The sequence below is a fragment of the Callithrix jacchus genome, chromosome 17 (genome assembly GCF_049354715.1).
Source record: "Callithrix jacchus isolate 240 chromosome 17, calJac240_pri, whole genome shotgun sequence".
Lineage (NCBI taxonomy): Eukaryota > Metazoa > Chordata > Mammalia > Primates > Cebidae > Callithrix > Callithrix jacchus.
The window spans coordinates 45,849,001-45,864,902 of NC_133518.1; the positions used below are offsets into that span (position 1 = coordinate 45,849,001).

Genomic DNA, 15,902 nt, shown 5'->3' on the forward strand with positions numbered 1-15,902 from the left:
ACTCTTCAGCAGTCTCCAATGCTTTGCTATGAGAGTCAGACGGAGACCTGGGTTTGGAACTTGGTTTGCATTTTCCTATGGAGTTTTGGCCCTTAGACCACACAAGAGTATTTAACTCGAGGTATTTTAATATATAACATTTTTGCCACTAGGGAAATACATTTCCTCCAGGTCAAATAAAAGAACAAATCTCCAGGCAGACAAGTACCAGAGGTGGCAGCCAGAAGGGCTTTGGCAGTGTTAGCTCTTGGCAGTTCTGAGTTTCCCTTTAACCAGTCACTGCCCGGGAATGCTGGTAGTGGCTCCAGAAACAGACCTGCCCTAGCCCCTATGCCAGGGGCAGGACACTTTCTGATACACATATACATTCAGGCAAGTCCTAAATCAGATGGTATATAAATTACCTACTGAAAGTGAAAAACCACCACTGAGGTTTGGATAATTTAGTAGGCACAAATATATCATTTCTTTCTGGACTTGAACAAAAAAAAATCCAACAAAAAGTAGTTCTTGCTTTTATATAACCTCTTCCTTATGTTATTCAGTCATGCAGTTAAATTCCACACAAGAACGTATGTATGTAATTTCAAGTAGTTGTTCTGATTTAAATGACAAAATATACATTATTTGATGTATGTGATCCAAAAGAAAAAATATATACATATACACATTTTAACATAAAGGTGAATGATAACGATTCTCATCGTCAGCTTCTGGGCTCTCCATTTGGAGTCAGCTCATACCTGTAAGACAATTAGGTTTGGACTTAACGTTAGTAGTGACAGTGTGTTGTGGTAACAGGACAAACTGCCATTCCTGCCTGCCTGGGCCTCTGTGAGACCAGCAGAACCTGACTCTCTAAGTTGGCCAGCCAGGGTTCAGGGTTAAGGCTAGAGTTTACAGGTGTCTTTTAGGGTGTTGGTGAGATCTGCAGGCAGTAAAGCCTTAAATAAAGGTATTCATGTCTCTCCCTTCTTGATAACCAAAGGAGCTGAAATAGTACTGAAAGGGAAAACTGTCTTGAATAGCAGGCTAACAGTGATAAAATGAGAGGGGACACTTACCATTGTGAAAAGCCCCTAATCAGATCTTCTTTTGATAAGTCAATCAGTACCTAAATAAACACAAATAATTAGTTCCCATCCAAAACACTACATTAAGGAAAGGAATTGGGATAAAGTGAATTGATCATAGTCTTCTTGGTGTGTCAAATATCTCTTGTACTTACTTTTCCTAACTCCTTTCTTCTGTGCGAGCCTAGTGGCCTACTATTTTTCACGGCAACATCAAGTGACCTCTTCTTTACTTCTTCCATGGGAACAAAAAATTCAAATCTTTAAAGAAGCAAAAGTCAGGAAGTTAGAATTTCATATTTCATTCAGTTTTCTTGAAAATCTAAAGTGCTTCATTCATTTCCCTACTAAAACAGATGATAACAGGCTATTAGGAGCACCTAGAGCAGGACTGGCTTGTAAGTACTCACAGTGTATCATTACTACAGATAATCACTGTCCTGTGTTGTTCACAAAACCCAGAAATACTAAGAGGCTGTTTGCCTAGAATGCCTCAGACTATTGTGGCTTAGTTGGCATCTTTCTTTCTCCAATTCTTCCCTGGCTACCAGTCTTTTAGCTGGCTCTCCTCACCCCGAATAGTACCTGCTCATAGGACTGCCTCAACCCCTTTCTCAGTGTTCTCTCACCAGCTAAGGGCCAGAACACTGAACAGTTAGGTTTGCTCTAGTTGCATGGAAAATAGTGGCCACCTCCTGTGGAGTAAGGCAGAGGAAACCTCTTTCTTTTAGGTTTATTTTTATGGTGGAGGTTGCCAACTCTATCTTCCAGACAATCCAGGCTTATCTTGCTGTCATACGTTTGAGAATTACTAACAGATTTAGGTTTGTCACAAAAGTCAGATGTTAAGCCTTTTCCCTCCTATGTTCCCACATGATTTTTTAAAATCCCTTAGCTACATAGTAGTTACCATACCACAGTTTTTACATCTTTTTATAATTATGTTAGCACTCCCTTAGAGGGCAAAATGTCTTACTTGTATGGCTCTAGAGTACAGGACAGTGCCTAGCATAAAGCATTCAGTAAATGTTGAATGAATAGTCTCTCTTCCCCATACCCTTTCCTTAACACTGATGAACTCAAAGCATAGCTCTCAAAGGAACATATTAGTTCTTAGACATGGCCCAAAGAGGACTCAGTGTAACCCTTTTTAAAAAAGTTATTGATCAGGATAATTATGAGATGTAGTATTTTACTAAGCTGGCTAGAAATGTCTTTTTAGAACCCTGAAGCAGAAGGATGCACTTATGAGATTCAGACTTCTAAGAATAAAAATATTTGGGATAAGACTTGCCACCAATGGCCCATCAAAAGCAATTAATGTGATTACAGTCACCCTTGTCCCCAAGGACACAGTGGACAAGCCTTTGTGGAGAAGGGGAGGGAATCTGCTCCATCTGCCACCTATGTTTTGTTGCAGGAGGGAAGATAAGCCAAAGAGCGTCAAGCTTTAGAGGAAACTTTAGGTCCTTAGGTTCAAGGAATGTTTATTTTTAACTGCTGGGATTAAAACAGATCCAAAAAAATATTTGAACACATTCTAATCTTTTTACTACCAGAGAGAACTTAATTTAAACAAAGAGTAGAGAACATTACATATTCAGGAACACTTTAGGCTCTATGGGCAGTAAATGTAGGAAACCATTTTGATAAACTTCCCTGCTACTCCTTTTTTTCCACTACAGTACAGAACCTTCATGAAGTCATAGACTATGTTATCTTGTTCAGCCATAACCCCTTCCAGCATCTGGCAGGCTGCCAGGCAACATAACAGGTACTTGACACACACTCAAATAGATGAGGCACTCTAGGCAGGTCACCGGCCCACTTACGTCTCATCAAACAGGGGTTCCAAGGTCTTCCGCTTCACTGAAGTCTTCTTACGACATGTCCACTTCCTTTCTGGCAACAAGTAGACACGGACGTAGGGATCAGCTCCACTGCTCGTACATGGTGTCAGGTTTCTGATTTGGTGTCAAAGACATTAGGGAAAAAAAGGCCCCTGGTTTTCACACACTGAAAATACTTATTTGGGAGAAGTTTATATTAGCCATTCAGCATTAGATACCCTTGAGGACAAAAATGCTCAGTGGTCCTGATGATCAAGTCTGTAGAATTGAGAGGACAAAATAGACGCATGGTTTTGAAGACATGCATCTTTATAAAGCTTGGGGTAGAGCAAGTACTGGATGGAAGCTCGAGACTGTCACTTGGAAAATGTACTGGCTACCAGCCACTCAGGACAGTCTTGCAGTGTTTGCATCTGAGCAAAGCCCTTGGCTCTTGAGCCCGTCAGCACCACTGAAGAATGACGGCCTGAGTGCCCCTTTAAGGACTTTGTTACAATGTTCAGGGTTTCAAATCTCTCTTTCTTTTCCCCCCAGAGTGTCCTTTATCTTGGGACTGTGTGCCCTGTTCATTGCTCTGAGTGTCCCTACTCTGATTTATGGTCACCTGATGCTCCCAAAGAACCTCCTTGGCCCTAGAATCTCTTTACCTGCAGCTGTTGATGAGCACACGGAGGCAGCGCCGTAGACACACATAGCGCACTGTGAGCTGAATCTCGCCCAGCTGCCGCCGCCTGAGGTCCCCACCTCTGTAAAGAAAGAGCACATCACTTCTCTTGCTGTAATACATTGGCCCTCTTCCCCCACCCCCAAAGACAAAGAAGCATTCCTGCTAGGGGAGCATAGAGCCATGTGGGATAATCTGCAGTGAGTTTACTTTCTGTTGGAATTAGTTCCATCCAGCACTCATGTATAATTATCCTACTTCACGGTAGGAAGAATGGGAACCCTAAGGTGGGATCTGCCTTTGTATCATGATTCCTTTTGGGACCTTGAATGAATGTATTCAACTTTTATGATAAGTCCCATCTTGTAGGGTTATTGTGAAAGTTGAATTAAATCAGATAACATGCTAAGCCCATAGTAAACCCTTCATAAATGACAGCCATTTATTACATAATACTGCATATTAAACTTTCCATATCATCCCAGTTTAACACTTTAGAATCAGGAAATGGTTCTGCTGGAAGGGACCTTACCAGCCACAGTCCAGCATCTATTTTCCAGTCAGTACGGAGCTAGAGCCATAACCAGCCTGTCTGTCCCTCCCTCCCTTATACTGTGTTCTACCACACCATGCTGCCTCTTACGAAGAAATTTTGTGGAAAAACAGAACTTGTACAGAAATGTAAGTTCATATCTACTTTTCCACCCAGTGAGGTATTTTTCATACAGGCGATTTTAGAAAAGATTAAGGAGAGAGGTGCATACTCAATATTGAGGCTGATATCTGCCAGATCAAAGCAGGAAGAGGCCAGGGAGTTGAGCGAGGACATGCTGGGAGCCAGCCTCTTGGGCGGCCATGCGAATGGGGAAGAAGGGCATTTCATTGGTCTGGGTGACTTGATGGGTCCTGGAGAGTGGGGGCCTGGGACAGTCAGGAAGATGGTGGTTGAACTCTTCTTCTGCCCCATGGGCTCACAGAACCTTTTGGCATTGTCCTTGCCCTTGGGCTCTGGGCCTATCTCTTGGGGTGTGGGCTCAGTGGCAATGGTGGCAGCAGTGGTAGCACTGGTGGTGGTTGTGGTACTCTTGGTTGTGTCCTTAGTTTCAGAAGCAGAGTCTGGGGGACATGGCAAATCTGTAGGGCCTTCTTCCTGAGGTGGGGCTTTGGGACTCTGGTTGGTAGCCACCTTCTTGATGAGCAGAGGGCCTTTCTTTAGGGCTTCAGGTCCTGTGTATGGGCTCCCCAGCTCTCGTTCCTCCACTCGAAGGAACTGCAAGCCAGATAAGAGGGTGGTTTATGAGCTGGGCCACCACTTCTATAACCTCAGTCATTGTTTCTCCTTCCCCCTTTCCCTTTAGTTGTGAATTATTAAGACCCTTTCTTGGGACTTCCATTTCTAATAATACATACGGTTTTCGAAATATTCTGAAAAACTTGTTAGAAATGCCAAATTCACAAGAAAATAAGGATAATTCTGTTAAAACTGAAAAATAAAAGTTAAGCCTTCCTAGGGTTGTATATCAACCTTGGAATTCAGGGAGTTAGAAGAAGAGGCTGTGAGGCTAGGAGATGAAGGGAAGACCCATGAAGGTGGGATCTCTTTAGTAAAAAAGTAGTTTAGAATAAAAATTATTCTGCCTACCGGCAAAGACTGATGAGAAGAACACGTGTTTGTCACAGCCTGTACTCTGGTTGGAGGGTACAAAGCCTTCCCTACTAACATGACACCTCATAGGCCTGTCCTCTTACGAATTTTGAGTATAAATATGAGCTACCTATGGAATCTTGAAACCCAAAGTTAAAAAATTAACATAAAAATGGACTCAGGTTTGTAATGCACCTGAGGTTCTGGACTGCAGCAAAAGCAGAAACTCCTTGGAAGAGAACAACCTCAATCCAGGTCATAAAGGAACACTGAACACATGTTTGCAATCCAAGTTATAAAACAGAAATGAGTTACCATCAAAAACCATCAACAGGTCAGGCACAGTGGCTCCCACCTGTAATCCCAGCACTTTGGGAGGCGGATCACTAGGTCAGGAGTTTAAGACCAGCCTGGCTAATTTGGTGAAACCCCATCTCTATTAATAATACACAACTTAGCCAGGCGTGGTGGCACACACCTGTAGTCCCAGCTACTCGGGTGACCGAGGCAGAAGAATTGCTTGAAGCTGGAAGGCAGAGGTTGCAGTGAGCTGAGATTGCGCCACTGCATTCCAGCCTGGGTGACAGAGCAAAACTCTGTCTCAAAAAAAAAAAAAATCAACAGACAAAACAAACATCAAAATTTAACTCCTAAGATCTTCAAATAATAGAACATACATATTAATACATTGTAACATACTTGTTTTTTTCTTTTTGAGACAGGGTCTCATTCTGTTGCCCAGACTGAAGTGCAGTAGTGCGATCTCAGCTCACCACAACCTCAATCTCCCAAAGCAATTACCCTGTCTCAGCCTACTCAGTAGCTGGGATTACAGGTGGGCACCACTACCACCCAACTAATTTTGTATTTTTAGTAGAGATGGGGTTTCACCATGTTGGCCAGGATGGTCTCAAACTCCTGACCTCAGATGATCCACCTGCCTTGGCCTCCCAAAGTCCTGAGATTACAGGCGTAAGCCACCACACCTGACCTATTGTAACATATTTTCAAATGACCTAAACATGAGAAGATAATAAAATTCTATGAGAAAATACCAAGTAGATTTGGAAAAGATAAAAATAGAAATGAAAAATCACCGTTAAAAAAAACCATGAACAGGTTAAACCACAAACTAGGCACAGCCAAAGAATGAATTAGTGGTCTGGAAGACAGTTCTGAGGGAATTGGAATGTACCACCATTGACTACAGAGATGGGAAATATAAAGGTGAGGTCAAGAGGCATGGAGGATAAATGAGAAGGTACATTATAGAAATTCTAGAAAGAGGAATTTAAAAAGAATGGAGCAGAGGCAGTATTTGAAGAGCCAGTATCTCTTCAAACATTGACTTGCTCCCATTCAGTATTCCAAAATTGATGAAAAACATGAATCCATCTCCTGGCTTCTTCCAGTTACACAGCAGGTGCTTAGTGCTGGGTAGTTCAACCTGCTTCACTGCCAGAGCTCTATTCCTCCCTCCCCCAGGGGGCAGGAGAGATTTACCCGAAGTACCAGCCTCATGGAGATGAGGCTGTCCAGGCCTGAGTGGTCCAGCTGAAAGCGCTGCTCAAGAGTTAGGTCAGCATAGGGGAGGATCTGGCACAGGGGGACCTCCAGCATTCCCAGAGCATACTCCTGGTCATCATCAAGCACCTAGGCAGTGGGCCAGTCACAAAACAAGAGGATCACCAAGCCCCACCACACCACTACTAGTGTCTGGGCCCCAACCAAGTTTAGGTTTACTTTAGTCTGTACTATGCTTCTATGGGCATCTATTCCTATTCTGAAAACTAGAATGGGATCAGGCCACTCCTGATCCTTGCCTGGCAAGACAGTGACAATTATGATATGTATGAGCTAGTCCGTTAAATGCCCAGAGCCAGTGGGCTTTGGGGACTGATGAGCTGTGCTGCTCCCCAGGCAGGGCTGAGGGCCCCAGAATATCCCCGTTCCATCACTGTTGGTATTGAGATCTTGGACAAGACATTGTTTTTGCCTCTCTTTGCTCATTCTACAGATTTTTGTGAAGATTAAATGAAGTGTGTGTGTGTGTGTGTGTGTACACCATTAATGTCCTGTGTAGATTCCAGCACAGGATATTCTGGGTGCTGTGTAGCAAATATAAAGACCCTTTTGCAGGGAAAGTCAAGGGGCTTAAGGGTTTATCCTTCCACATCCCTCTATACTATGACTTCAGGCACTACCTCAAGGAGAGGCCCTTGTGGGGCCTCAGTGACCCCTCTCACATATGAGGGGCTGACTTTAAACACTGTCAGGAGAACCTGCTCAAGGTGCACTTCAAGCTCCCCACCCCCCCACCCCTGGCTTAGAAACCTCTTAACTCTGTTTCAAGCCCCCATCTTCCAGCAAACCTTCAGATGGAGCTGCTCAGTAGCCACATTGTGCACAAAGAAGGAGAACATCTGGCTCCACACAGGGTCCTTGCTGTGGGGACAGGTCTGGGATCAGAAGAGAGACCATTGAAGGGTTAGGTTGGGCAGAGCTGGATACCAGCACCCTCTGCTCTCACTCTGGCCACCAAGTACATTTGGAACCTTACCTATATGCCCTGGGATCAGACCCACACATGCTACAGCTAGTGGGAGGCACTAGGACAGGACAGCCACACTCAAGGGCAGCTGAAAATTATACTGGCTTTAGAGCTCACTTCAGGAGAGGAGAGGCAACAGGATTTCTGCTGCTGAACCAAGAAAATTCATGATTGATAGAAAGGACACGGCTTCAGAACCATGCCCAAGCTTGAACTCTAGTTCTGCTTTGTGCCCTTGGTCAAGTCATTTATCTCTGATCCTCAGATTCTTGAATTATAAAACTATTTTGTGAGGTTATTCTGAAGACTAAATAAAATCAAGTGCCTACTAGGCATTCACCATAAGTTAATTTCCTTCCCTTTTGCCTCTCTTCCTGAGAAGGGCTGGGTCCCTGTTTCCTACACACCAAGCTGTCTTACCTTACTTGTATGTGTCTTCTTGCCTACTGATAGCTTGACATAGGAAGAGGGGTCTCTGCTGAGCTTGTTCTGTGAGGAATCAAATCCGTAACAGTGAAGGTGGCATAGTCAATATCAGCTTGAGACAGTCCTACCCCCACCCACTAGGAGCATCGGGGGGAACTGAGGCCAGCCAGTTACTTCTTTTTGAGAGAAAGCTACTCTGGTGCCCCAGACCCCCTGGGCTGTCATTACTATGCAAGGCCCAGGACAGGACTGACCCCAGAATGCAGTTCCAAGTTAAAACACCAGAAGCCAGAGTGGGGCCTGACCTGGCACAGGCTCTTGTTCCCTGGGGCTATGGAAACAGAGTGGAATCAAGTTTTGGCTCCTGCTCTTAGCTGTGTGACCCATAAAATGGTAATAAACATGAATGACGGTGAGACTCAGGGATAACAAATGTGGGGGATGAGTTACCAAGCCTAGTGCCTGGCACACAGTAGACTCCACAATCAACACCTCTTTTATCCCCAGGCTGTGTGTGCAGATGGTGGCCCAGAAGACACAGGGTTGCGGTTACTCTGGGGAGAGAAGCTGTGTTTTGCCTTCCCTGGAGTTTTCAGCCATATACTCACTTACTCTGGCAAATCTGGAGAGTTTTTTGGCTCGATATTCGCCGTTCAGGTAGTCAAAAGGGTTTTTCTGCAGCACAGGAATAAGGGGGTTAAATTAACACAGGACCATTTGGAAGTGATGGGCACTTTCGTTGCATGTGTGTGACACTCTGGACATTTCACCACTCACCGGCAAGTTGCAGGCACTCTCCAAGAAGACAATGAGAATGGCAGTAGAAAGGCCACCATGGTTCTGCAAACAGACGCAGACCCTCACTGAGTACTCCCAGTGGCAGAAGAGAAAGCCTACTCATGGCAGAAGAGAGCCAACTAGTCTTCACACTCCAGACTAGCTGCCGGAAGACCTCTCACAACCTAGCTTTTTGTTAAGGTTAAGAATATAACTGGCGCATGGCAGATTCAAGTTAGACACTGAGGGGATTTCCCTATGAACTGGGAGGACAGACATTGATTGACACAGAGTTCTAAGGACCTCACCATCTAAAGATGATGATACTCAGAGGACATTTGCTGAAAGCCATCAGGAGCTGCCCTGTGTGGAAACAGGCTGAGGTACAGCTCTCCAGGAGGTGAGCAAGAACAGGAGGCATTATCTCCTTCCCTTCCTCCACCTGCACACAGCTGGCACATGTGCTCCTCCACCTTTCTGCTAGGGAGCCCTTGACACCCTGCACTCACCTCGGTCAGAGCTTCCTGGTCAGTGAGCAGTGAAAGCCACTCCAACCGCAGGTGCAGCCGCCCGCTGGTTGTGTCATTCAGGACGAACCACTGTGGGATGGGGGCAGAAAGCTCAGGGAAAGGGCAGGGAGATGCTACTGATGCTCTTTGGGCAGCTCAGTCCTGGGACCTGGTGGGACCCTAGTAGAGAATCCAGGGAAAAGGTGGACCAGCCCAGACAGGGTATGCTTTGGGCTCAGAGGGACTGGGAGATGTGCTTATAAAAAGAAGTGCTACACTGTGGGATTAAGAAAAATGCAGGCCCAGCCTGCCCTCCTTGGTAATGTGACTGTCCACTGCTGGGGTCCTTAGTCTGTGAGCATTTTCCAGGGAAACGTCTTCCAACCAGAAGGCCCTGGAGAATACCCTGGGGAGTTCCCTGGAGCCGTCTGTGCCTCACCCAGCTCTTGCCCCTGAGGATGGACATGTGTGCAGCCTAGCACAGAGGGGGACCACAGCATAAGAATAGCTGGGCTGAAGCAACCTACTGGAGCTGTCCACAGGAAAGGGATACCTTGAAATCCCGGGGGTTACAAGCACTAACTGTACCTCATCCACCACTCTGCTGGTCATGACGTCTCTGAGGCAGATCTGCAGGCTGGAATATATAGGGAGAGGGGATTGATTGGGTCAGTGCAGAGGAAGAAAGCAGCAGAGGGCATGGAGGCCCAGTCCGGACTCTGTTTTCAGTTATCTGAGTGAAGCCATTAAGACAGGATCTTACCCCAAGGAACCAATGGGGGACCAGTGTCAGCTCAAGTGAAGGAAAGACTACCTACCGTCAGGGCTGCTTCCACTGGGTGTGCTACCTGGTGAGGCAGGGTGCTCCCATCCCCAGAGGGGACAAGCAGAGGCTACTGGACACATCACTTCTGGATTTCTCAATGACAGTGCAACTGGCATTTTGAGTGGGATGATTCTTCATTGTGCAAAACTACCCATGCATTGCAGGAATTTGGCCTTCTGGTCCTGCGCCCTCTAAATGCCAGAGGCACCACCTCTCAGTCACGTTAATAACCCCAGATGCCCCTTCATTTCCAAAACTACCCCAGGTACCCTGCAAGGGGTAAGTATTGTTGGCATGTAAATGTAGTTTGGATGTCTGTCTCCTCCACATCTCAAGTTGAAATGTGATCCCCAATGTTAAAGGTTGGGGTGCCTAGTGAGAAGTGTTTGGGTCATGGGGGCAGATCTCTCATGAATGGCTTGGTGCCCTCCCCACAGTAATGAGCTCATGCAAGATTTGGTTGTTAAAAAGAAGCTGGGACATCCCCCTCCTCTTGCTTCCTCTCTCTTGCCATAGCTGTGACATACCTGTTTCTCCCTCACCTTCTGCCATGAGTAAACCTGCAGAACCATGAGCCAGACAATCCTCTTTTCCTTATAAATTACCTGACCTCGAGTATCCCTTATAGCAACAAAATATGGACCAAGACAGCAGGTATGTGTGAGGGGAGGTAACACCCACACCTCAGCTTGCCCCTATCTCACCCTGAGCCAAGCCCAACTAGAAGGTCCTGATGGCCAGAGAGGAAAACGTAATTCTATGTAACGGTAAGAAATGTGCTTAAGCTCAAAATATACCTGAAATCAGTTATTAATAAAGCATGACCCACAAGCCACACTTCTAATCTTCGACATTACAAAAATTGCAGCTGTTTTCATGAAGATAATAAAAAATAAGCAACATCCAGTGGTGAATCTGAGTATTAACATCCAGGCTAATACACATAGATCCTACTTGTTTCTTAAACTGTCAGACTGTGCCCCTCCCAGTTTGTTTAGTTTCTACTTTTCAAAATTACATGATCCTGGAAACAAGCTAAACAATACAGGAATCTGAAAATTTGGGTAAACCTGCCTTTTCTGCTTCCTCATCTGAGATAAGTGGTGTAACAGCCAGCCTTTCTCTGCTCACATGAACACATGCAAAAATACTCATTCAGGGTTCCTCTCCCAGATGATGACTCATGAAATGTTATGCTCAGCTGCTCTCCCCCATTTCATAATGGGTGTCCCTCCAGGTTAATACACTGAGATTCTACTTGTTTTTCAGAGCTGTAGAATATTCTCTAGTTTGGCAATGGAAACTTTATTCAAACATTCAGCCAATGTCCTCTGAGATTAGATATTCATTTGGGGGGATGGTGGTGGTTTTTCTTCTATGGATAGTTCTGCAATAAACATTTCAGATAGTAGGGCTTTTAGAGGAGATCCTGGAAGTAGGACTGCTGGACCAAAATACATGTTAAGTGAAATTTGGATAGTCAGCCCCACCCTGGCCATTTTTGTCAACCCATACCCCTGAAGGGGCTAGGTTCTAACCCCTAGAACATGGCCCAGGGTTCCTTAGGACCGGGCATCTGGCCATCCATCCCAGCCTTATCCACTACTCCACAGGGGGACTTGGTACATTATCAAGAAGGCAGAAAGCAGAGCCATGGAATACAAACCTTGGGGTCCTCTCTGTGCCCCCCAGGGCCTAGGTCAGGGCTGGGCACTTGGGAGACATCTGGGAAGGTTTGTGGTAGGAAAGTAGAATGGTGAGGCAGGTTGCCTGGCACAGTCACCATGTCAGGGTGACCAGAGAGGCAGAAGCAGGGTATCTATGTCCAAGGCCCAGCCCAGCACCCCCAGAGACAGAAGCCTGCCTTCAGGCCCAGCTGTGCATCCTCCTCCTCACCTGCCCAGGAAGTCATCCCTGTCGGTATCCTCATCATACAGGTCTACCTCCAGGTCCTGCCCAGGGACTTCATACACCATGAACTAGAAGGAAAGAGAGGGTGTCATGACCTACAGACAACAGTTGACCTTATGTAAGACCCAAGGGGAGCCAAATCATGGCTTGGAATGCTAGCAGATTCCTGACTTCCTCAGTGCCTGGAGAACCCCACCCATAAGAAGTGAGTAAGGCCCCTCCCCTGCAGTGGGGAAGAGAAGATTAGAGAAAACATGTGCAAGCCCATGGCAGAGTGGATGTCCAGGGGTCAGTGGCTACTGTTTGTTCTGTGTGGGCCGTGCAGTGTCCAGAGCACGTGTCCATCACATTCTCCTGGCCCCCATAGGTCTGCAATACCAGGAAGCCCCAAGCTGCCCTCTATCACCTCTGCTTTCACTGCCTCACCCCAAATATAACAGAGCATCCAGATGGTATATTGGGAGGGGAAGTTGAAAGGGGTCACCTAGGATGTGGCTCTCCTGGAGTATGTAATCTGGGGGGCCTTAACAGGCTGTGGTTCCCACCCTTCAAATAGTAGGGATTATGGCTGAACTTAAGAATTTCAGGATCCTGGTATTTGGCTCTGACAGGGGAGGCTGAGGAGTGGAGCAGAAATGTCTCTAAGGCTGTTTCTCTTTGATTTGAAATTTTGTAACACAGTTGGAAGGAGAAAAGAGGTAGGAATTTGTCTTCGCACTGGTCCTGTAGTCGAGCCAGAGTAGCCCACTCTGGAAGCGTGGTAGATACAGGAGTGGGAATTCCATAGACCTGCCTGTCTCCAAGGCTCACTCCCCGCCTAGGGTTGCCCCTTGGTATGTGAGAGCCACAAGGGAAAGGCCCTCCCTTGCCTCTGCCTGGCTTGATCCAGAGTGAAGGCTAGAGGGATCAAGAGATGCCAGGAGCAACCAAGGAGACCCTTACCTCAAACACCTCATTCCAGGTGGGATCCAGGTTCCTGTAGATGGTCCTACTCCGGAAATGCTGCAGGCCGATGCTTACCTTGGCGTAGGGATCTGACTTGCCTCGGAGCCCCAGAAAGTTGTCCTTCTGGGCCAGCTTCTCTGCCTCCAGCAAGTGCACTCTGATCACCCCCTGGAAAAAGCCCATGCCCAGGGCTCACACCTGCTTCCTGGGGCCCCCAAGTCCTGGAGTATCAGAGCTAAAGCCATCAGAGATCACTGCTGCCCCCACATTGCCCCCTCCATGGTCTGGACTGGGAGACAGAAGCCTGATATGACAGTGACCTGGCCAAGGCCACACAGCAAGTGATGGCAGGGCTCTCTCCACCAGTATGCCTTGCCCATATCCCTGGCCTCCCCACTCCCTGCCTCCAAACTGCCACATGAATGGCTTATTCAACTGCAGCTATTGGTCTCTCTCCTGTGCCAACAATCATGATACCTAACGAGGCTTCCTCCTTTACTCCAGCCCCCTCTGTTGTGTGTCCTACATATAGACTGAGTCCTAGCATCCCTTCTCCTGGTTCCCTGGGCACTGCCAGCTGCTGACAGTAGGTCCCTGCACTCCTAAAGGCCCCAGCACTGAGCCTCATCTCCACCACACTCTGGGCTATGCTATTAGGGAAGACCCTGACCCCACACTTACATGGATAGATGTTTAAAAGAAAAGGAATGTAACTCCGTTAACAAAGACGGGCACAGGAATTAGGACAGCATAGTTCATGGGCTTTGAGGTGTATCTCCTTCCTAGAATTTTTTTTTTTTTTTAATATCAGGAAATACACATGCATTTACTCTTTACTCAGAAATCTTACTTCTAGGAATCTATTCCAATGGCATACTAGCAAAAATCTAAAAAGACATGTATGCAAGGCTATTCATTACACTACTATTTGTGATAGCAAAAGACCCAACACAACATAATGGTCCATCAATAGTTACTGTGTTGAATAAACTTCAGTACATTCCCATAGTGAAGTACTTTGCAGCTCTTAAAAGGAATGTGGAAGATCTCTAATCTACACTGTCATGGCATGATCCCCAAAACATACTCAGTGTTAAAAGCATACTGAGGGCCAGGTGCAGTGCTCATGCCTATAGTCCCAGCACTTTGGGAGGCCAGGGTAGGTGGATCACCTGAGGTTGGGTGTTCTAGACCAGCCTCGCCAACATGGTGAAACCTGGTCGCTACTAAAAATACAAAAATTAGCCAGGCTCGGTGGTACTTGCCTCTAGTCCCAGCTACTTGGGAGGCTGAAGCTGGAGAATCGCTTGAACCCAGGAGGCCGAGGTTGCAGTGAGACAAGTTTGCGCCACTGCACTCCAGCCTGGGCGACAGAGCAAGACTCCATCTCAAAAAAACAAAAACAGCCTGGGGGAAACTTTACTATGCTGCCATCTATCAAAGAAAGGGAGAATTTGAATGTAAGCAAATATGTATCATATGACCATACATACGTATTTGTTCATATTAAGTAACAAAGGTTGGGTGTGGTGGCTCATGCTTGTAATCCCAGCACTTTGGGAGGCTGAGGTGGGTAGATCACTTGAACCCAGGAGTTTGAGATCAGCCTGGCCAACATGGCAAAACCCTGTCTCTACAAAAAAATACAAAAATTAGCCAGGTGTGGTGGTGCACACCTGTGGTCCCAGCTACTCAGAAGGCTGAGGTGAGAAGATTGCTGGAGCCCTAGAGGCGGAGGCTGCAATGAGCTGTGATTGTGCCACTGCATTCCAGCCTAGCTAGGCAACAGAGCAAGACTCCATCAACCAATCAATAAAATGGGAGGATAAACCATTACTTATAAGTGAAGGGTGGGGAGTAGGTGGAGGGAACAAGGGATAGAATCCAGACTCCTTAAAATATAGTTTGGTTTTTAATTGGACTTTAGAAATATACAACTACTTTACATAATTGTAAAAGAAAGTTAAGGTAAAAAACCCTAAAAATGGAGAATAGAATGAAACAAGTCAATGTAATATTTATGGTCAGTTGTCACAAACACACAGAGGAACTATGCCAAGTAGGTTTAAAAGACAGTAAATCTGACAGTATCAAATTTACAGTATCCCAAGTGGGATACACCCCAAGGACAAAATGTCTTTAGTAATGATGATGTGGGCGATGGTGTTTATCCCATTATTCTGAGACCATCAAGCACTGGTGTAAAGTAAAGCCAATGCACCACATGTGAAGGCTGAGAGGATATTTGTGCTGCCTCCCAGCAGGCCTGTGTCCTCCTGGGCCTTGCCTCTGTGTGTGGCGCAGGCGTGAGGAGCAGCGTGCATCAGGCCAAGTGTGAGAAGACGATGCTTCCCACCTGGTGCTGATGGTAAAAATGGGCACTTTCCCTTTCCTGAGGCCCTGACTCCCAGCCCCAAGGGGCTCATGCCCACACACACCCAGGGCACTTTTCTGTAGGGAGACCATATGGTTATCCTCAGGGGCCTCCTGAGATGAGCTGAGGATGTGGGGGACAGTGGGGCTCAGCACTCAAGGAAGCCATGTCCCGGTTCAACTGAGACTCTCCTTCCCAGTAGACCCAAATATTCTTCCCAGCACCAAACTGACAGAGTCAGGGGAGCATTGCCTTCCTGAAGGGAGAATAGGAGGTTCCGAGTTTTATGGGGCTTACTGCCCGCAAAGTCTCCAACACAAGCTACCCGGGAGGACCAGGAGCGCAGAAAGA

General features: G+C 46.4%; 1 protein-coding gene across 2 annotated transcripts in view; it reads right to left on the bottom strand.

The window, feature by feature from the left end:
* Positions 1-15,902, bottom strand: part of ESYT3 (extended synaptotagmin 3) — a 47,148-nt gene that overhangs the window by 2,752 nt on the left and 28,494 nt on the right. Inside the window, exons 9-23 of one of the 2 annotated variants that reach the window (XM_002759573.6) lie at positions 13,175-13,345; positions 12,218-12,300; positions 10,084-10,132; positions 9,496-9,585; positions 8,987-9,049; positions 8,822-8,884; positions 8,204-8,272; positions 7,605-7,691; positions 6,736-6,885; positions 4,352-4,857; positions 3,571-3,669; positions 2,906-3,037; positions 1,229-1,334; positions 1,065-1,114; positions 429-743 (exon numbers count right to left, since the gene is read on the bottom strand). In XM_002759573.6, coding sequence (XP_002759619.2) covers positions 707-743; positions 1,065-1,114; positions 1,229-1,334; positions 2,906-3,037; positions 3,571-3,669; positions 4,352-4,857; positions 6,736-6,885; positions 7,605-7,691; positions 8,204-8,272; positions 8,822-8,884; positions 8,987-9,049; positions 9,496-9,585; positions 10,084-10,132; positions 12,218-12,300; positions 13,175-13,345 — 1,755 coding nt within the window. In that variant the 3' untranslated portion in view covers positions 429-706. Of the gene's footprint in view, positions 1-428; positions 744-1,064; positions 1,115-1,228; positions 1,335-2,905; positions 3,038-3,570; positions 3,670-4,351; positions 4,858-6,735; positions 6,886-7,604; positions 7,692-8,203; positions 8,273-8,821; positions 8,885-8,986; positions 9,050-9,495; positions 9,586-10,083; positions 10,133-12,217; positions 12,301-13,174; positions 13,346-15,902 lie in introns of those variants that run through there. The other variant, XM_035278710.3, reaches the window with a different exon arrangement.